Source organism: Gracilinanus agilis, chromosome 1 (genome assembly GCF_016433145.1).
Source record: "Gracilinanus agilis isolate LMUSP501 chromosome 1, AgileGrace, whole genome shotgun sequence".
Lineage (NCBI taxonomy): Eukaryota > Metazoa > Chordata > Mammalia > Didelphimorphia > Didelphidae > Gracilinanus > Gracilinanus agilis.
Window position 1 is genome coordinate 406,100,921 of NC_058130.1, and position 23,172 is coordinate 406,124,092.

The 23,172-nt window shown below is 37.7% G+C and overlaps 1 protein-coding gene across 1 annotated transcript in view; it reads left to right on the forward strand.

Annotated features, from left to right (window-relative positions):
• The window catches only part of LOXHD1 (lipoxygenase homology PLAT domains 1), a 293,979-nt gene that overhangs the window by 202,979 nt on the left and 67,828 nt on the right, over positions 1–23,172 (forward strand). Inside the window, exons 30-32 of the mRNA XM_044681634.1 lie at positions 8,898–9,107; positions 15,265–15,400; positions 17,255–17,463. Of these exons, the coding sequence (XP_044537569.1) occupies positions 8,898–9,107; positions 15,265–15,400; positions 17,255–17,463 (555 nt within the window). The remainder of the gene's footprint in view (positions 1–8,897; positions 9,108–15,264; positions 15,401–17,254; positions 17,464–23,172) is intronic.

Consider the following 23,172-nt stretch of genomic DNA (forward strand, 5'->3'; position numbering starts at 1 on the left):
CACTGGAGCAATATTTAGTGTGATAGGCTAAATATCTTCTCTACCCTAGTTTTATATTTCTCAACTTTCATTCTCTCCATCTATTTTGTAAATAAAAACTATTGAAAGTCATTTTGACTTGAGCTATAATATTTTAAATTGGTGACCACTATATTATTTATAATTTTCATATATTTTAGTCAAACTCTTAATTTTAATTCCTTATGCCTCTTTGACTCTTCTCCATCCATTTTATCTATATTTTCTGCTCTTATTTTGCAACCTGATTTCCTTTTCTCCAAATTTAGGTAACCTTAGGCTTGCCCATATCTCTCTGTATCCATCATCATTTGACTCCACATATATAGCCAGAGGGTTTGGCTCTAAAACAAATAACAAGCCCATATCTCCATTTGAAGAGCTTTTAATCAATTAACAAATATTCACAGAATACCTACTGTGCGCTTAGTTTCGTGTTAAACACACATGTTAGAACTTTCTTGCTGACTACCCTGGAGTGAAACTATTTATTAGATATCTTATGAAAAAATTAGCAGTTATTATTATAGTTGTCAAATAATAGGTATAGTTAGCATTTAAATAGAATTTTTAGATTTGCAACACATTTTGCAAATATTATCTTATTTGATCCTTATAAAAACTATGGGAGGCAGATGGTATTGCTATTCTGATTTTGCAGATGAATGTACTATGGCAGACAGAAGTTAAGAAACTTGCTCAGAGTCATACAGCTAGTCATTGTTCAAGGCAGGATTTAGATCTTCCTAACCCCAGGTTCAATGCTCTATCCACTGTATCACCAAACTTCCTCTAATTTTCAGAATTACTGATATTTATAGAACCTACCCCATAGGTTTCTTAGAAATTTTCTCTAATGTTCTAAGCATCAGCTGGAATTTGTTGTGTAACAATCTTTGCCTAGTGCTTTGTAGTTTTCAAGTCATTTCTACATTACTCATCTTATCTGATCCTCATAACAACCCTCTAATAAGAGTTAAAGCAAGGATCATGACATAAAGTGAGGAAACTGAAGCTCATTGGAGTCAAATGATTTCCTTACAGAGTTAAAGAGGGTTCCAAAATGGCAGGGTAGAGGCAAGAGCTAACCTGAACTCTCTCAACATTCCCCTCCAAACAATTTAAAAAAACACCTCCTTACCTTGAATTCTGGAGTGACAGAGCCAACAAAAAAAATCAAGATGAGACATTTTTCCTGCCAAGATGACTTAGGAAGTCAACGGGAAAGGTCTCTTTCACTGAGGTGGTGGTTAGTCTCAGTGTGTAGTGCAGGTCCACATGTACTATCTATTAGCAACTCTTTCAGCAGACCTTGGAGGTGTATGAAATAGTGGCAATGGCAGCAGCTTCTGAAGCTCTCAGTCAATAGATGATGTGGAGGTCAGACAATTGGTCAGAGATTACAGGGGTTCCATTGCTGGCACTAGCTTCAGGACCCTGTTGCATTACCAATGTGCTATAGTCTCAGGTCACTACTGTATATCATAGTTTCAGGGTGAAGAGGATCATTAAAATTGTGGCCACAGGGTCCTCATTACAATTCCAGGGCAAAGAAGAGTGTTTATGGTCAGTTGCAAAGGAGAAGGGGCCCTGGTCTCAGTTCCAAGGCAGAGAGGAATAGTAGTGCTTATGATTACAGGAGAACAAGGTCCTTTCCTATATAAAGACCAGAGCACAAGATAGGAGAACAGTAACCAAACCTCTCCTTAGATCATATCATCTTGGATGCACTGAAAATTTGCAGAGCTAGCTTTGAAAGCAACAGCCTAAAAAACCTGAAGCTTGAGACAGTTGACCCTTCCACTCTGGGAGCAGAACTAAACTTTAACATAAAGTTTAAGGTCAGGAAATTGATTGGGGGAAATGAGTAAGCAATAACAAAAAAGAACTTACCATTAAAAGTTACTATGGTAACAGAGGTTGTTGATACATTGAGACACAAACTCAGAAGAAGACAATGATACCGAAACAACCACAAGTAATGCTTCAAAGAAAAGTGTGAATTGAACATAAGTCCAACAAGAATTCCTAGAAGAGCTCAACAAAGATTTTAAAAATCAAATAAAAGAGGTAGAATAAAATCTGGGGAGAGAAATGGGAGTGATGGGAGAAAATTATGAAAAGAAAGTCAACAACTTGGTAAAAGAAGCACATGAATAAAAATGAAGAAAATAATTGTTGTTGGCCAACAGAATTGGTCAAATGGTAAAAGTGGCATCAAAAAGCAGAATTGGTGGGGGGAGGGGAAGGTACAGAAATTCACTAAAGAAAAGAACTTCTTAAAAAATAAAATTGGGCAGATGGAAAAAGAGGTATAAAAACTTAGTGCACAAAATAATGTCTTAAAAAAATTAGAATTGACCAAGTGGAAGCTAATGACAATGTCAGTGATGGGCAGACTTTTTAAAGAGGGGGCCAAAGGAAAGGAAATGCTCATCTGTCAATCTGTTTCTAAGGCAACTCTTTCAAAATTTCATTGTATCATATCCTACTCATTGTATTCGTCAGATTAGAAATAATGTCATGGGTGGGATAGAACATTCCAGGGGGCCACAGTTTGCCTATCACTGCTCTATGTGATATTAAGAAACAATTTTTAAAGTCAAATGAATGAAAAAATAGAAGAAAATGTGAAGTATCTCTTCAGAAAAACAAATGAACCTGAAAAATAGATTGAGGAAAGATAACTTAATAATTATTGGACTAACAGGCATAATAAAAGAGTCTAGACATCATCTTTTAAGAAATCATCAAGTAAAACTGCCCTGATATCCTAAAACCAGAAAGTAAAATAGAAATTGAAAAAATCTACTAGTTACCTCTTGAAAGAGATCCTAAAACAAAAACACCCAGGAATATTATAACAAAATTCCAGAGCTCCAAGGTCAAGGAGAAAATAATACTAGCTTTAGCAACTATACAAAATGACAAAATTAGACTAAGCAATGAGAAAAAGTATTATTATTTGCAGATATGATGGCATACTTCAAGAACCCTAGAAAATCAACGTAAAAAGCTACTCAAATAATTAACAATTTCAGCAAAGTTGCAGGTGAAAAAATAAACCCACATAAATCATCAGCATTTTCTACATATTACCACCAAAGACTACCAGCAAGAGATAGAAAGAAAAATTCTATTTAAAATAACTGTAGACAATATAAAATATTTGAGGGTCTCCCTGCCAAGAGAAACCCAGTAAGTATATGGACATAATTACAAGACACCTCTCACACAAATAAAGTCAGATCTAAACAATTGGAGAAATATTAATTGCTTAAGCATAGCCTGAGTCAGCATAATAAAATAACACTTTTACCTAAATTAATTTACTTATTCAGTGTCATACCAATCAAACTGTTAAAAATTATTTTAAAGAGCTAGGAATTTGGAAGAAGGAAAGATCAAGAATTTCAGGGGAACTAATAAATGGAAATAAATATCAAGGATCTAATAGTACCACTTCTCAAATGGTATTACAAAGTAGTAACCATCAAAACAATTGGTACTGGCTAAGAATGAGTGGTGAATCAGTGGAATAAATTGGATACACAATGTACCATAACAATCTAATGCATGAAAACCCAAAGATCTAAGTTTTTGGACAAGAACTCACTATCTGACAAAAATTTCAGGTAAAACAAGAAAGCAATTGGACAGAAACTAGATCTAGACCAACATCTCTCACTGTATATCAAGGTAAGGTGAGTATTGTACCAAAACTGGGTACATGATTTAGCAGAAGGGTGATATTATAACCAAATTAGGTGAGTATTTAGTATTTTACTAGTTAGATCTATATATAAGAGAAGAATTAATGACCAAAGAAGAGATAGTGAGCATAACTGGTTGTAAAATGGATAATTTTGATTACATTAAACTAAAAGGCTTTTCCACAAACACAACCAATGCAGCCAAGATTAGAAGGAAAATGGAAAAGTTGGAAGAAAATTTAGAGCAACTTCCACTATAGAAGACCTCATTTCTCAAATTTAGAGATAACAGTCAAATCTTTGAGAATGTGAGTCAGCTCCTCCGTCCCCAATTGTTAAATAGTCAAAGGATATGAACAAGCAGTTTTCAAAAGAAGAAATCAAAGTTATTTATAGCCATATAAAAATGCTCTAAATCACTATTGATTAAAGAAATGCAAATGAAAACAACCCAGAAGTGTAACTTCATACCTATAAGATTGGCTAAAATGATAGAAAATAAAACTGACAAATGTTGGAGGGAACGTGGAAAAATTGGGACATTAATGCACTGTTGGTGGAATTGTGAACTGATACAACCATTCTAAAGAGCAATTTGGATCTATGCCCAAAAGGTTATAAAACTATACACACCCTTTGACCCAGCAATACCATTACTAGTTCTATATTGCAAAGAGATCAAAGGAAAAATATTTATATAAAAATATTTATAGCAGCTCTTTTGTGTTAGCAAAGAATTGGGATTCAAGGGGATGTCCATCAATTAGGGAAGAGATGAATATATTTGTAAAGGAGGGTTACCAGGGATGTTAACTGTTATTATTTGTGGGTTCACACTGGGGTGAGAGAGACAGGAATGACAGATGAACAGGACCAAACAAGGTAGGGAGACTAGGGTTTACTTCCAAGGAGTTAACTGTCAACAGAAATGGCAGTTAGGCCCAACAGTCACTCAGCCCACCTAGGCAAGGACCTATGGAACCAGCAGGCAAAAGGTAAAAGTTTATAACAGTTTAATTGAGGGAAACAATAATAAAGGATGGGAATAAGGGATTCTACACTAACAAGCTAAGGGCAAACCACAGGGTCAAGGGAGGGACTTATCTACACTCATCTGTGACCTAAGCCAGGCAGGGCCCAGAGAATAATGGTACTGGAGTGGGAATCCTCACAGTAGAGTCCAGAGATGTTTTCAGGATGCCAGGAACCAACTCCTCCATAACTGATGGTCCAAAGCAGCCCAGTGGGGAGAGGAGTCTGCAAGCTGTCCAGCAGATTGCAGATCACTCCCTACTCAGTGCTGTCATGCAGGATAGATGTCCTCTGCTTCCAACCTTCACCACACTCCAGGATCCCAGGGAATCGGGGTGCAACTCCACTAGCTCTGCGGTCTCCCAGGGAATCAGTTACTGCCTGTCCCAACCACCATGGAGTCCTTCTCAGAGAATGCAAGCCTCTTCTTGCTTCCCATTCCATGTGGAATTCTCCAGCCCTTCCTGCTAAGTCTCCTACATAACAACTAAATAACAATCTTCCTCACAACATACTGTAATATGTGATTGTATGGTATACTATTGTGGCACAAGGAATGACAAGCAAAATGCTTTCAGAAAAATCTGGGAAGATTTATATGAACTAATACAAAGTGAAATAGTTAGAAGTAGGAGAACATTGTATACAGTAATAGCAATTATTGTAAGGATGATCAACTGTGAATGACTTTTTTTCTATTATAATCAATACAATTACCCAACACAATTCTGGAGGACTCATGATGAAAAATGCTATCCACCTCCAGAGAAAGAACTGATGAAATCAGAAATACAGATCAAAGCATATTTTAAAAAACTTTATTTTTCTTGGATTTTTTTGCTTGTGTTTTCTTTTATATCACAGACAATATAGAGATATGTTTTGTATCCTTTCCCCTGTACAATCTGTATCAAATTCCTTGCTTTCTGAATGAGAGAAAAGAGGATGGAAGAAAGTAGAGAAAGAAAGATGGAGAGAATTCAGACCTCGAAGTTTAAAAAGTGAACATTAAAAAATGTTTGTGATGTGTAACTGAGAAATACTTAATGAAATAAATAAAAATACCTTGGGGGCAGGGGAGTAAAGTCACATAATTTCTGTCAGAGCCAAACTTAGAATGCTGTTGTAATAGGTTGTTATCTACTGAACTGTTCCTTTTATTTGTAGATATAAAAAGGACTTCAGAATTGTTAAACTCAGGCATAAACTTAGATGTAGAGTAGCCTGAAGCCAATCTTAATCACTGGCCTCTGACCCGCTGCATTTTGACCAGTTTCAGATTGTCTTGGAAGTCTCTATTTCACTAGAAGGAAGATAGTAATTAAAATATACCTCCTCTGTACCAATGCCAAATCCCTGGCCAAAAGCAGCATACATATATATTTTATATCTATATAACCACTAAAAACTTTAGAAAAGGGTTCATTAGGAAGGCTTGATGAGAGTTCATTTAGACTGCATACAGCAATAGTCATTGCTTAAAGAAAACTGAAATTATTTCTAAACTAGTTTAAGAAGCTACTAGTGTCCAAATAGCCTGGAAAGGGTAGAATGCCTATTCTGTGATTGTATGGGTGCAGTTTCAAAATAAGAATGAGAGATAGGCACTATCAGAGGGATAGAATTGTAACTCTGATGAAGTAGCTAAAATTAAATGAATGAAGAAAAAAACAAACCTTATTAAGCACCTGCCATATGCCAAGAGTGATGACCAAGGAACGGAGTTTTGATCTGAGGAGCCACGGGCATGATGAGCTGATCCATAGGGCAAATATTGTAATAGTAATATTGATTTGATCCCTATGCCCAGAAATAGGTAAAAATTTCAGTCCCTATTAGTGGGCAGGACAATTGGCATTCTGTCATCTGGAGCCAGCTAGATGTAGGGCTCTGAATCTAAATTCATTCACCCATCATGAGAGCTTATCATCAGATAAGAGTTCCCAAGTTAAATTGGGACATTGTTTTCTGGAAGTCTGATTGGGTATTCCTTGTGCAGAGGAAAGAGCTAGACATGGTTTTTAGTGGATAGTGTGTTTATACAATTCATCTGTTACCCTGGACAACATGGGTCTTCATGAAGTTCTACGACCTCAGAAGTTTCAGGACCACAGACAGCTCCTATTTTTTCTGATTGTTAAGCCTGAGCAGTGTTGACTATAGTGCCAAGTCTTTGCCAAATATTCATACATAAGGGATGTACTGAAGGTGCTTACCTGTGCGGATTTCATTTCCATTTCCTCCTTCCATTTTCCATTGTATTTGCATTAGTATTTGATTGTCAGCACCAGTTGTGAATCAGTTTGTATGCTTCTTTTGTGTTTAGACTCTGAATTTTCTTCCTTTTGAGGTCATATTTTAACAATATTCTTGCTCCTTCCTTCTTAATCCTTTTCTCTTCCAATTTTTTACCAATTTTTTAGGCCAGTTAGCTCAGCTTCTTTACTATGTATGGTCAAAAGATTGAAAGATGGAAAATGGGAACTTAAGGGACCATATAGATTTGTTTTTTTCACTTCATTTTACAGATGAGAAAACTGAATAACCTAGTGGAGTGATCCCAGGGCATATAGACAGGAAATTGAGTATATAATCCTGGTTTTGTTACTATAAGCTTTATTGCCATTTAAACTTCTGAGTCCTCAGTTTATTTCTCTATAAAATGGGAACAATAATATCCATTCTTCCTCCCTCACAAAGTAGGATATATGTGTGAAAGTCCTTTATTTGTTTTTTTTTTAATTTTTTTTAAACCCTTAACTCCTGTGTATTGGCTCCTTGGTGGAAGAGTGGTAAGGGTGGGCAATAGGGGCCAAGTGACTTGCCCAGGGTCACACAGCTGGTGTCTGAGGCTGGATTTGAACCTAGGACCTCCCGTCTCTAGGTCTGGCTCTCAATCCACTGAGCTACCCAGCTGCCCCCATGTGAAAGTTCTTTAAACATCAAAAGCTCCTCTCCTTGGGGTTGATGGCACCATGGTATATGCAGAAAATCTTAGAGAATAAGCAAAGAAACACATTGAGACAATGAATAGCTTCAATAAAGTAGCAAGATACAAATAAGACCACAAAATCAATCACATCTTTATATACCTATAACAAAAATCTAGAAGGAATTAATAGGAAAGGAAACCTCTTTAAAATAACTACAAAATGCATAAGAGAACTGGAAGTCAATCTACCAAAGAACATTCAAAAGCTGTATAGATATAACTGTAAGATACTCTTTAAAGAAATAAGAAATAACTTGAAAATGAAAGAATATTCAATACTCACAAATAGGCACCACCAATTTGACAAAAATGATGATACTACCTTAGTTAATCTATTGATTTACTGTCATAACAATCAACTACCAAAGGGGATATTTTGTAGAGATGGAAATAATAATAGAATTCATTTGAACAAAAAAAGATCTAGAACATTAAATAATGAAAAAATTAGGAATGAAGGGGAAATGGCACTTTTCAACCTCATAATATACTAAAACATATTAACTCACTTCCTAGCTTTGTGACTCTTGGCAAGTCACTTAACCCTCGTTGTCTGGCCCTTACCACTTCTCTGCCTTGGAACCAATACACAGTATTGATCCTAAGATGAAAAGTAAAAAATAAAGTAAAAAAATATTAACTATCAAAATTAATTGGCAATGTTTAAAAATAGAAAAGCAGACAAGTAGAACAGACTATATAAGAATGAATTGGAATCAATAGAATTCATCACCTCAGTGTTTAACAAACCAGGGAACATAAACTACCTGAAGAATTTCATATTTGATGAGAACTACTGGAAAAACTAGAATTCAATTTGACAGAATTTAATTTTAGACCAATGCATTATGCCATATACTACAATAAGCTAAAATTGATAAACAATCTGAATATTAAATAACATATTTCTTTTAAAAAATAGAGGAGCATAGCAAAGTGTCATGTGAATGCAAGGTATTATATTTTGGGATTTTATTTCACTTTTTTTCCCCTGCAAGTAGAAAATTGTTTTTCTGAAGGTATAGGTTTCTTTTGTGCTACTAGCAAAGGTCTGAGCCTCTGCTCCCTTCATAAAAATCTTTCAGAAGTAGTCGAAACAGAGGATTTTGCTTCTGATGACATTTCTTGTCTGGGTCCTGCAGGCTGACACTTTCATCATAGAGGCTGTTGATCTGGGCGTCATATATAAGATCAAACTCCGGCATGACAATAGCAAGTGGTATGCTGATTGGTATGTGGAAAAAGTTGAAATCTGGAATGATACCAATGAGGATGAGTTTCTGTTCCTCTGCGGACGCTGGCTGTCCTTGAAGAAGGAGGATGGACGGCTGGAACGACTCTTTTATGAGAAGGTACTTCGAGAGCAGAAAGATAGCCTCAAACCCAGGACTTTGTTGTCACGTCACATCTGATTTTGCCATCCATGTTTTCTATTTCACTCCCTGGGTGAAAAGATAAGGCCACTTTGGGTATTTATGCAAGACCCCTCAGGATTACAGAATAATACATTTAGACCAAGAAGAAACCTTAAAGGTATTATAGTCTAAGCCACCTTCTATAATTTTACATACAAGGATACCAAGGTATATGCATGTTAAATGATTTGTTCATGGTTGTATTGGTGGTAAGTGGCAGAAGCATGGTTTTGAAATCAAGTCCTTTGATTCCAAATCTATCATCATTCTTATTGCACCAAGTGGAATTTAATGAGAATGTTCCTAAAAGTTCTGCCCTTGGTTCTCTTCTTTTTTTCCTTGACAAATCTCATTCATTCCCATGGCTTCATCTCTCGCCTCCATGCAATTATCTCCAAAACGTAAATATACTTTTCTCTTCTGAGCTACAGATTTGCATTTCCGACTCTAGGGCAATTCCAATTGGATGTCTCACAAGCACCTCAGACTCATGTCTCAAATTAAATTAACTATCTTTCCAACAAAACTTGCATCTCCTAACTTTATTATTTCTATCAATTATAATTCATTTATCTAATCTTGTACATTCATCATTTTAATGTCATCTCTAATTTTTCCTCCCCTTTACTCTTACTCAATCAGTTGCCAACTCCTATAATTTCTATTTCTATATAATTTCCTTTGTCTCCATCAATTCTTTCTATATCCACAACCACCATTCTAGTCTAGGTCCTTATTTTAACTCCCCTGGACTATTGCAGTGGCTTTATAACAAATCTTCCTGCTTTCATTTCTCCTATCCCTTATCCTTTGAATTCATCCTTTACACTACTGGTAGGTGAATTTTCTTTATGTGTGAAATTAGTCATATTACTCTTCTGTACAAAACCCTGTAATGGTTATCTGCTAGGATAAGTTATAAAGCTTTACTCTACAATATGGTATTCCCTACTCCCTGGGTGAAAAGATAAGGCCATTTATCTTTTCCCAGTTGTACTTTCAATAACTTTATAGAATTATAAAAAGACAGAATCTCAAGAGTTGGAAAAGAACTCAGGATCATATATTCCAACAAATACTTGAACAAGAATCCCACCTAGAATATGTATGACAAATTTGTTTTCTTAAAGATTTCTCATACAGGAGAGCCCACCTTTCAAAGCAGTCAGTTTCACTTTTGGATAGCTCTTATCTGCTAGGTGGTGCCATAGTGCATAGCATGCTGGCAGGAAGACTCATCTTCCCGAGTTCAAATCTGGCCTCAGAAATTTACTAGCTGTGTGACCCTAGGCAAGTCGCTTAATCCTGTTTGCCTAAATTTCTTCATCTGTAAAATGAGTTGGAGAAGGAAACGGCAAACCTTTCAAGTATCTTTGTAAAAAAAAAAAAACAAACCCAAATGGGGTCACAGTCAGACACAACTGAAAAATAACTAAATAATCATTAAGAAGTTTTTCCTAAATCACACCTCAAGTCACCTCTTTTTAACTTCAATTCTACTTCTCTACAAGCTACAACATGTCTGTAATACCTCCTTCCATGTAGGCAACACTTCAGCCAAATTTGATTAATATCATACCATTTCTTTACGTGGTCCATGCTATCCCATCACTCTCTCTTTTTTCATTCTACTCTTTCTACTTCCTTCAAGATTTCAGGTCCAATTCAAATATTCCTTCATTCATGAACACTTTTCTGATCTTCCTGGTCAGGAATCATCCTTAGAACTCACTTCTCTTAAACACATTTAGGTATTAATTTGTTACACAGACATATACTTGTATGTTGCATTCCTACACTAGAGTATAATCTAGGGGAAGGCAAGGATAGTGCCTCACTTACTTATATCTTCTATTACTTAGTATAGTACTCTTTGCATAGCAGGTGCTTGTTATTCATCCAAGTATGTAGGAGGAGGAAGAGTACTGGACTAGGAATCAGAAGATCAGTTGTGTAAACTTAGGTAGGTCACTTTCCTTCTCTGAGTCTTGATTATTTCATCTGTAAAATGAGTTGGAATAAATTATCTCAAAGGTCATTTGTCATTTCTAGCTTTGACATTCTGGGATTCTCTATAGGTTGGGGAGTCTGAGAGTCAATTTAGGAATAAGCTGGGAAGGCTTCTCTGCTTCCAAATATCTCTTTACATAATAGATCTCTTAAAATGTTTTAAATTCCCACTATTTGAACCTTATTTATTTGAATTAAGGCATCACTAGTATTCTTTCCCTTCTCAAATTATCTTGTATTTACTATCTCTGTGAGGCAGGTAGCTGGCACAGTGGATATAAATGGTGGTTCTGAAGCCAAGAAGACTCATATTCCTGAATTCAAATCCTCCCTTAGACTCTTACTAGCTGTGTGTCCCTGGACAAATCATTTAACTCTGTTTGCCTCATTTTCCTCATCTGTAAAATGAGTTGGAGAAAGAAATGGCAAAACATTTCAACATCATTGCCAAGAAAATCCCAAATGGAGTCATGAAGAGTTGGAAAAAACTGAGCAACAACACTTATCTCTATACATGCCCAGGAGAATATAAGTTCCTTGAGGGAATTGACTATTTCTGTTTTTGTGTCTTCCTCAGCTAGCACTATCTTTAAATAATGACCCCTCTATAAATCTGTGTTGAATTTAATTGAAACCTCAATGGGAGAATACCCTGAGGTACCAATACTCATTCTGCACCTTGATGTAAAATATTTACAAGATTATATTAACTTAGAATTATTTAGTGCTTTCAGTTTCACAAAGTACCTTCTCCACAGCAACCCTATGAGTAGTAAGTTGTATAAATCTTATCTCTTGTACTAATGATAAAAACCAGCCTTAGTGATCAAATTCTTTGCCCATGACTGAGTGACCAGGAAGTTCCAGAGAGTCTACTATACAACATTATTTCCAAACAGGTAGCAAATAGCCTGTCACTGAGGGAAGAGGAATTTTTATGTGGGGGAAGAAGAAAGGATGTAGAATGAAGGTGCTCAGAGAAGATGGAAGAGAAAGGAATTACAGGAGATGAAAGAAGTGGAAAGGAAGAAATAGTGTAGTGAAAAAAACTCCGACCAAATTAGTAAGCATGAGTTCAAGTCCTAACTACATCAGCTATTAGTTTGAGATCTTAGGCAAGTCATTTTCCCTCCTGTGGACTTGTTTCTCTTCCTAAAAAATGAAGAGATTAGACTATCAAGAGTTTTTAACCTGGAATCCATGAACTTAAAAAAACCTTTTGGTAATGGCATCTAAATACAACTGGTTTCCTTTGTAATTCTTTGATTCTATGTATTTTATTTAGTGCATTTAGAAACATTATTCTGAGAAGGCTTCTTCTGTTCATGGGTTTCTTCTGACTGGCAAGGATGTCAAGGAGACAAAAAAGATTAAGAATCCTGGGACTAGATGATCTGTAGAGTCCCTTAGAGCTTTTAACAACTCTGTAAAGTAATGGAAACAGCTGTGTCACAATTTGGACATGTTTGGTCCTGGGGAGAGAGGGAGCAGGTAGAAGAGCAGGAAGCAGACCCTTTCTAGCTCTATCTTTTTCTGCCTTTCCCTCCAGCCACTGCCTTTCCACTTCTTCCCTTTGCCTTGTATTGGTAGACTGAGGAGACTTCCATTGGTGGCTTTCCAGTCCCTTGGGTTCTCATCCCTGACTTTACTACTAACCTGCCCCAGGCCAACCCTCTCAACCTTAAGTAAACAACAAATCAAAATAACCCAACTCTAACTCTCTGCACCCTCCTAGGCAAATTACTTCAGATCTCTACAGAGCAGTGCCTAGGGTAAGCCAACCTGGGCTTTCCCCACATGTGCTGAATTTAGCACCTAAATTAGCAAGACCAATATATTAAAATAGGAAACCACCAGATGGCATGCTTAAATGAACCCCTTCCCCTCCTCAACCTGTCCCCAACAGGTCCTATCCTCAGGGTCTGTCTCTCCATTCTCCCCCATTTAACTAAGGGCAGCCTTTATGCTGCTTGGTCGGGATACATAAATATCAGGTTGAAACTCTATAACTAAGAGGTTACATTTTCCTTGTCTCTAAAATGAGAAAAATGGTTTTTGTTCCATTTGTCTCCCAGAGATGGATCGAGGATAAAATGAACATCATAAATGTGAAGGCCAAAGCTCGGGATCAATGAAAATGATTATATTATTTCCCAGGACTTCGTGAGATCCCTGGTTTCATTAGTGGGGGAGTATTCCCACTGATGAGGCAGATCCGAAATCTTCTATGTTTTTATTAAATGGTTTAATGTAATTTCACTTCATTTAACATAATGAATGTGTTGCTGTGCTATCCCAGTCCATCCACAATCCTGATGATCTTGGCTCTCCTGATGACCAGTTTTTTGGTGATGAGTCTTTAGAAGACAGTCCAGCTTGGTGAGAACTACATGACAGCATTAGTTCATTCCCTGCTGCCTTTAAAGTAAAGTTGCTTCCAGAGCAGAATTCAATTCAATTCAATAAACATTTCTCTTTTTAAAAAAATCTTTACTTTCTGTCTTAGTAATAAATCTAAGACAGAAGGGCAAATGAGGTTAAGTGATTTGCCCAAGGTCACACTGCTAGAACATGTCTGAGGTCAAATTCGAAACCAAATCCTGCTGACTCCAGGCCTGGAGCTCTATCCACTGAGCCACCTAGCTGCCCTTCAATAAACATTTATTGAGTACCTATGATAAACGTGGTGCTTGGGGATCCAATTTTAAAAATGTAACACATTTCTTGCCCTCATGGAAATCCATTTGCAGAAGAGAGCAAGCAGGGAGAATAGTATGTCCACAGAGGAGTAAATATAAAAGTTTGCAAATAAATACAAAATAAAAAGGGATGATTTAACCACTATGGAATCAGGAGGCATGATAAGGTATGGTGGATGGCATTACTTTAGAGGAAAAAATAATTATCTTGGGGGCAGCTAGGTAGCTCAGTTGAACCCCCAGGTTCAAATCTGGCCTCAGATACATCTTAACCATGTGATCTTGGACAAGTCACTTAAACCCAATTGCCTAGCCCTTGCCTCAATTTTGCCTTGGAACTGATACTTGGGAAGTATATTGGAACTGATAATAAGATAGGAGATAAGAGTTTTTAAATATATATATTATCTTGTAGCCTTGAAGGCTTGGATTTGATCAGAACAAGTGGGACTCTACTGGCATCTAAGGGACTGAATTTCCTCTCTTCTTTGATTTGTGATTTGTGTTCTTCCTTGGCCAATTACGGTTCAGTGGCCCAGTAACAATGTAGGTATTTTTAGGGTTGCAGCTGGTGTCAAAGCTGAGCTTATAAAAATAATAATTATAATAATAATGACATTTGTTTAATGATATATGCTTTTCAAAGTGTTTTCATGCCTCACAAGACCTCTCTGAGGAAGGAAAGGTAGCTGGTGCCCCTGTCTTACTAATGAAAAAATTGAGGCCCAGAAAAGTTGAGTGTTTTGGCCCAAGGGAGTTAGAAGTAGAGGTAAGAGCTGAATCCAGTGTCCATGATTCCTAATATAGTCCTCTTTTTTAAATTTTTTTTTAAATCCTTACCTTTTTATTTTAGATTTCTCTTTAAAACCTTACCTTATCTCATTAAAATTATCTTTAAGCCCTTTAAAATCTCTCTTTAAACCTTTACCTTTATAAGGTGTATTGGTTGCAAGGCTGAAGAGGGTAAGGGCTAGACAATGGGGGTTAAATGACTTGCCCAGGGTCACACAGCAAGGAAGTATCTGAGGTCAAATTTAAACCCAGGACTTCCCATCTCTGGGCCTGGCTCTCCATTCTCTGAGCCACCCAGCTGCCCCCTATAGTCCTCTTTTTGAATAAATTAATTTGTTTGATACATTAAAATTCCCAGGTATCTCCCTCCCTCCCCTCCCCATGTTTGGTCAAAAAAAAAATTTCTATATAAAACTATGTCTTGCTTGTTTTTATTTTATCAATTCTCTGTCGCCTGAGTTCCTTGACTCCCTAAAGAGAGAGTCCTTCTCCTTGCCGTATTCTTCTATCTCTGTGGCAACAGGCTTAGTGTGTGGGAGTAGTTTGAGGCTCAGATATTAGCCTTTAACTTGCCCTCTCTTTCTTCTGGTCAGGAATACGAAGGCGACCGAAGCAGCAACTGCAGTGCTCCTGAGGACTTCTGGGAGATGACCCTCAGTTCCAAGATGAGCGAAATCGATATAGACACGGTGACTGGCCCTCTGGTGGACTATGTTCAAGAAGGTCCACGTAGGTCACTCTCCCCCAGTGGGGAGGAGAGGAAGGAACCAGTGAGAGGGGAGAGAAGCTAGGGGAGTGATGGAAAAATGGGAAAGTCGCTGTCCGCCTTAGTCAGTGCTGACGCTGTCCACAGATTCCAGTGCTGAAATGGGGCTGGTGACTCAGGCACTAAAAAGCTGATTCAGAGTTGTCCCTCCATTTAATGAGAGCTGCGCTGCCTCACTTTGTCGGGAAAAAAAAAAGAGTTCTAGATGCTTCAGATCAATCAGTCATTCCATCAGCCATAACAACAATTGCTTCTATGTGTTTAGCTCTATAAGCTTTTCAAAATGCTTTCACATCCATTAGCTCATAGCAGGAAGCAGTGGAGAGAGGACTGAATTAAGCTTCTGGGGAATTAGGTTCTTAGCCCTGGCTCTGCCTCAGACCGGCTATGTGACCTCAGGTATCCTTTGAACTCTCTAGGCCTATGTTCTTTCATCTGAAAATGAGGATATTGGGGGCAGCTGGGTGAATCAGTGGATTGAGAGCCAGGCCTAGATATGGGAGGTCCTGGGTTCAAATCAAACCTCAGATACTTCCTAGCTGGGTGACCCTGGGCAAGTCACTTAACTCCCATTGCCTAGCCCTTACTGCTCTTCTCTCTTAGAACCAATACACAGTAGTGATTCTAAGACAGAAGGTAAGGGTTAAAAAAAAGAAAACAAGGATTATTAATAACAATAATGCTAATAATAATATCTCACGTGTGGAGAGTGCTTTCCTGTGAAGTAGATAATGCATATATTCTTGTACCTTAATTGACAGAAAATTGGACTGTGGTTTCTAGAAGTTAAGTGACTTGCCTTCAGTCCCAAAGCTAGGAAAAAAGTGTTGGAGCTGCTACTTAAGTCCAGGTCTTTTGATGCTAAGAACAAAGTTATATTTCCACTGCCTTAAGCTGCCTTTCTGTACAAATGCCCACTTATTTCACAGTATTATTGTGATCTTCAAATAAAATAATGGCTTATGAAAGTTTTTAAGGAGCAAATAGGTGATTCATTAGATTGAAAGCCAGGCCTAGAGATGGGAGGTCCCAGGTTCAAAACTGGCCTCCAACACTTCCTAGTTGTGGGACCCTGGGCAAGTCATTCAACCCCAGTTGCCTAACTCTTATCTTTCTTCTGCTTTGGAACCAATATATAGTATTGATTCTAAGATAAAAGGTAAGTTTTTTTAATTTTGAAAAACATAAAATTCTATCCTGGGAGTTGGCAAACCATGAGCCAACATTTGTTTTTTTATGCCTAGAGAATTAAGAATGGTTTTTACATTTTAAAATATGATAAAATTTATTTTTTAAACATAAAACTTGTTGTCCTTAAAGTAGAAAGAATAAATTGTTTAGTTTCAATCAATCTATAAACAAAACTTCCTAGTTGTGTGACCCTGGGCAAGTCGTTTAACCCCCATTGCCTAGCCCTTACTACTCTTCTGCCTTAGAATCCATACTTAGTATCAATTCTAAGATAGATGGTAAAGGTTTAAAAAACGAAAAATGAAATGTAAAAACAATTCCTGACTCACAGACTGTTTAAAAACAAGTGCTGGACCTGAGTTTGCTAACCCCTATTTTATGTCAATAAAAAAAGATTATCTCCTTTTATCCTTATATTTAGAAAATCTGTCCTCTTCCCAGATAATAGAAAAGTCATTGACTCATCTGGGAAGAGTTTAGGAAATTCCCCCTTAGAGGCACTTCCAATGACTTCCAATGATTAAATGACTTCCAATGGTCATTGTCAGCTCTATAGCTGTGAGAGTCTCTGTCCCCTCACCTGCTATGCACCACTTACAACCAGGGTTCCTGGGCATCTGTTGCAGTGATTCCTTACCATGTGACCATCACCACAAGTGAGCAGGAGGATGCAGCCACTGATAGCCGTGCTTTCATCATCATTATTGGAGAGGATGATGAGGTGACCAAACGCATCTGGCTGGATTACCCAGGGACGAAGAAAGGTTTCAGTGCTGGCTCTGTGGAGAAATTCTACGTCGTAGGCCTGGATGTAGGAGAAATCAAGAAAATAGAGGTGCCACCCCTTGGGGACCCTTAGATCAAAACTTGCAATGCCAGCTCTTTAGCGAAAGGGGACTTTCCATTGGGGCATTGATGGTGGGAGGGAGCTGAAGGTGAAAGGAGTAAAGGAAAACAAAGGGGAACATGTCCTTATGCCCCTAAATATAATATGCATGGTGTGATGAAAAGACTTAGAATTGTGAGCTTGGGACCTAGACTCAACTCTACCACTAACCTGTTGTTTGATCTTGAGCAAGTTGCTTGGCTAGTTTCAATTTGCCCAATGGGGATAAAGATGATATTTGCTGCCAATGATGGAAACATAGTTTTGACCCAGTTTTCCCTGTAAGGTTTGCAATTAACCATTCCTACTCTTACTCAGCCTTCCTTATGGCCAAAGATCCACATTTGCAAGAGAGCTACCTATCATGAATTTGGTGAAAATATGTTTTGAGTTATTTCTCCCCTAATGGGATTGAGTTTGTATTGGAATCCATAATATCACCTGGTCCCTTTGTAACCAACCAATTTGAGAAATAACCAACTAGTTTAAAGTAGTGGCCCATAGGGGGCAGCTGGGTGGCTCAGTAAATTGAGAGCCAGACCCATAGATGGGCGGTCCTGGGTTCAAATCTTGTTTTGGATACTTCCTAGATGTGTGACCCTGGGCAAATCACTTAACTCCCATTGTCTAGCCCTTACCACTCTTCTGCCTGGAACCAATACACAGAATTGATTCTAAGAAGGAAGGTAAGGGTTTTAAAATAAAGTAGTGACCCATCCTGGGATTGAAGTCACAGACTCATAAACTCATTTTTTAAACCCTTACCTTCTATCTTAGAATTAATACTAAGCATTGGCTCCAAGGCAGAAGAGTGGTAAGGGTAGGCAATGGAGGTTAAGTGACTTGTCCAGGATCACACAACTAGGAAGTGTCTGAGGCCAGATTTGAACCTAGGACCTCCCATCTCTAGGCCTGGCTCTCTATCCACTAAGCCACCCAGCTGCCTTGCTTCACAAGTTCTTAATTAGAAAGGGTTTCAGTGTTTATCTAGTTCAACTCCCTCATTTTATAGTCAAAGAAACAGAAGCTAAGACAGGTTAAGTGATTGATGCAAGATCATAAAGGTCATAAATAACACCAATGGATTTTGAACCCAGGTTCTCTGAGTCCATGTCAGTGGGTTTTGTACTATACTGCAAAGCTGGCTTTGCTCCTGCCAGATGGGAAAGGGTGGTTGCTGTCAAGGGAATAAAATGTCCAAAATAGAACTGAAAGCATTTAGAAAAGGAGTTTGTTGTGCTATAAAAACTTTATTATTATTACTGTACATACTTTAAAAATACTAGACCCACTAGTCAGGCAGTCAGTAGCTAACATTTATCTCTAGGGCATCTAGGTGGCTCATTAGCTAGAGGGCTGGACCTGAAGTCAGGAAAACTTATCTTCATGGTTCAAATATGGCCTCAGACCCTTACTAGCAAGTCACTTAATTCTGTTGGTCTCAGTTTCTTCATCCATAAAGTGAATTAGATAAGAAGATGGCAAATTACTCCATTATCTTTGCCAAGAAAATCCCAAATGAGGTCACAAAAAGTTGAATATGACCAAAACAATTGAATGACAAGACATTTATCTAGCCTTTAAGCCTTGCAAAATGTTTTGCACCTATATCTCAAACAACTAATACATGGTGGCAAACTTGTCAAACGTCACATAACTGTTAATGAACTATAATTTTGACCGAGATGATAACTGAGCATGAATCAAGAAGGAGTCTGAGTCTCAACTCCAAATACAAATTCTCTTTGAGTTGACTTGGTTACACAAAAAAATCTCTTTCACACCTTCTCCCAACACTCTTCATCAGTGACTAGTCATCTGAAGTCAGTCTTAATTGATTCAAGGTAGATTATAGTTTCAAAACTTAGTTTGGCATCACATTTTACTTAGTATTGCTTACTTAAACATAAAAGCAACAAAATAACACTTTTTACTCCATGATCTTTTAATACCTATGGTATTTTTAAATTAGCTATTTCAAAAAAATTTACACTATTTCCCCATGATTTTAGCTATAATACTGGCAAAATTATTGGTAAAATATTTTTAATGGAGAAGAAGTGTGAGGGTAGGGAGAGAGTAATTACTAATGAAGAATTTATTCCTAGTTATGACTAGTAGAACTTAAAAGCAGTCATAATGTTCATTATTCCTACTGGTTCATTAGAAGAAATATTGGTCTAGATAACGTTGTGCTTGGTGAAGACAATTTAGCCCTTAGCTATATGTTCAGAGATTCTTTTTATATGAGATTATATCTGGAAGGAACTTCAAAGGGAACCCAGATGAAACTCCCTATTATATAGATAGAAATTCTCAGATCTAGAAAAAAGAAGTGAGTTGTGTTAGATCACACAGCTGCTCAGTGGCAAAGCCAGAGAAGGAACCCTGGCATCCTAGTTCCCAGTTCAGATTTTACCTACTACTTTATGGTGCTTCCCTAAAATTAAGAGGGATCTAAGAGGTCATCTGGTCCAACCTTCCATCTACTTTGGAGATCCCACAGATTTCTTCTTCACTGCATTTGCTTCAGTACTTTCAGAATCTTTGCTTTTTGTCAACTTGAGCACTCCTTTCACTGATGAAGTCTGCCATGTCTGTGTCAAGATAGAGTCGTCATGAATTGCTCTGACCAAAAAAAGTAGAATGAAGCAAAATAAAATATAACATATATTTTAAAATCCACATGGCCAGATTTCTGGTGATGAAACAGAGCTTCTTGAGTCTTCTAATTCTAAGACTAGGATTCTTTCTGCTATTCTAGGCTGCCTAGCCCTACCGAGTAATCATTGGGGAGGTGAGATATAATGGCCTTTATCTGACTAATGTAGTCTTATCTTTTCTCAACGAACTGCACATTTTATTTTTAGTGGATAAAATTTCCATTTCAGCTTTTAAATATTTTCAAATTGCTCTATGAAACCAGTTTCTAAAGAAATGTTACATTAATGTAGTAGTCTGAAGTGATACAGAATTAGTTTAGCATAGATATCTATTCATTGACTGTCTCTCCTTTTCCACCTAAACTCCCAATAATGCTCAATTAAGTAAAAAAATGTGATTTGACATGTGTGTTATTCTTGTTTCATCAGCTAACTTATAAGCCCCTCACAGACAGTTACAGAAACACAGGAATCTCTTGCCTTTCTTTGCCTCATTGAATCCCAGGTTGTACCTGAGCACACAGTGAGGGAATGATGAATATTATGATTGGTTTTAATTTGCCAATGGTTGTGTATTTACTATTCTGCTCCTAAAGTTATTCATCCTAACCAAAGCATGCCTTCATGGGTCCTGACAAAAAACACTGTCAATCAGCAGCATAAAATGCATGACAATCCTACTGGTAAAACTTAATTTAATCCTTTCAGTGAAATTTAAACTGAAAGGCAAAACATAATTGAATTTTTATTTTTTGATAAGAAGAAAATATTTGTGAATCTTGGGAATAGATGTGTAAACAGAAGCTTAATCATTTACTAATTATTCTTCTATGCAATAGAATTAAGTGTGAATAAGTATTTTCTTAGAGTGGTAAGTAATAAGACTGCTATAATTAACAACTGTAGCAATAATAATTCACCTTTATGTAGTTCTTAAATGTTTTCAAGGCATTTTCCTCACTACATTTCTATGAGGCAAGTAAAATAAGTACTATTGTCCCCATTTTACAAATAAGGGAACTGAGTCACAGAATGAGGAAGTAGTCACTTACCTAGAAAGTATGAACTTGGATTTTGATCCCAGGTCTTCTGACTCCAAATCTGCTTATTTCATAGGAGGAGCCCTAAGGTGTGGGCTAGGTTAGTAGTTTAAAACCACTCTGAGAGGACAGGTAGGAAGCATAGTGGATGGAGCACCAAACCTGGAAACAGGAGATTCTAGGTTCAGATCTGGCCTCAAACACTTCCTATCCGTGTGACCCTGATTGCCTAGCTCCAGCTAGTCCTCTGTCTTAGGGGTGATACTAAGAATGTAAGGATTTATTTCATTTCATTTCATTTTTTAAACCCTTATCTTCCATCTTAGAATCAATACTGTGTATTGGTTCCAAGGCAGAAGAGCAGTGAGGGCCAGGCAATGGGGGTTAAGTGACTTGCCCAGGATCACACAGCTAGTAAGTGTCTGAAACCAGATAATATAAGCACTTAAAAAACAAAACAAAACTACTCTGACATATCGGAAATGACATCCTAGTGAGATCTAGATCTGGAAGGAAATTTAATGCTCATTTAGTCTAATATCCTCATTTTACAAACGAGGAAACCAAAGTCCAGAGAAATTGAATGGCTGAAGGTCACACAGATAATACATGGCAGAGTGCACATTTGAACTCATGTTCCATGCCTCCAAGATCAGTGCTCTTTCAATGGAATGGCAAGACCCAGGGAGACCCAATCACAATAGCACAGCTCAAACCGTGAGAGCAAATACTTCTCCTGCTTTTATAACATCCTCCCCTATTTTTCTATCCAGAATCCTGAGCCTGGAAGCCTGAGACACTGAACATATACTCCTCCTTTCCTTCCACCTCCTGATCAGCATTGCAACCTGGCAGGAAGGAGACTAGTTTCTTCCTAACCGTTATCCTGGTCCCAAGCTGTCACCTAGGAACCCCATGCTTCAATATGGCTATCTTAGCACAGAGGGCTAATCTTCTCTGTGTGGAGCCTGGGTCTGTAATCTTCAGCAGCTGCAGAGGCTCTGGCACTGGGAGGATTTTCCTACCAGGAATTATGCAGCTGATAAAAATGAGGAATAGCTCTAGGCAGATCAGGAAAGGGGAGGGAGCCCAGGAAGAGGGACCTTTCTGTCCCAAGGGAGCTTATGGAGGAGGAAATGATTTTGACCAGTGATTTTTATTTTATTTCTTAAATTAAATTTCTAGTCAAGAAAATCTGTCCTCTCTCTATCCTATGGATTACTTCCTCACTGAGAAAGAAAAACAAAACCCCAATTACAAACAGACAAAAAAATCCCTCATTAGCTATGTCTAAAACCATACATTTGATGACTGACATTTCCAAAAGGGAGCAAACCTGACCACTTGACACCGATTTGTAGGGTTCCAATAGGTTGGTGCTAGTCTGGACCCATGTTTGGGTAGTCATGGGAATCAGAGCTGGAGGGAACTTAGCATTAGGAACTAGTTATAGGTTACAGCTGGATAGTGGGAAGGGACCTCAGAGGCCACTAAGTCCAAGCCTCTGATTTTATGGATGAGGAAACTGAGGCACATAGGATGACTTTCCTCTGGCTCACAGGCATCATCAGTAGCAGAGTTGGGATTCAGAGGTAGGTCCTCTGACTCCAAATTCATGATTTCTAGTCAGTCAAGAAGTTTTTTTTTTCAAACATTTATTAATATTCATTTTTAACATGGTTACATGATTCATGCTCCTCCTTTCCCCTTCGCCCCCCGCACTCCCCCCACCCATGGCCGATGCACATTTCCACTAGTTTTGTCATGTGTCCTTGATCAAGACCAATTTCCAAATTGTTGGTAGTTGCATTGGTGTGGTAGTTTCGAGTCCACACCCTCAATCATGTCCACCCCGACCCATGTGTTCAAGCAGTTGTTTTTCTTATATGTTTCCTCTCCTGCAGTCCTTCCTCTGAATGTGGGTAGCATTCTTTACCATAAATCCCTCAGAATTG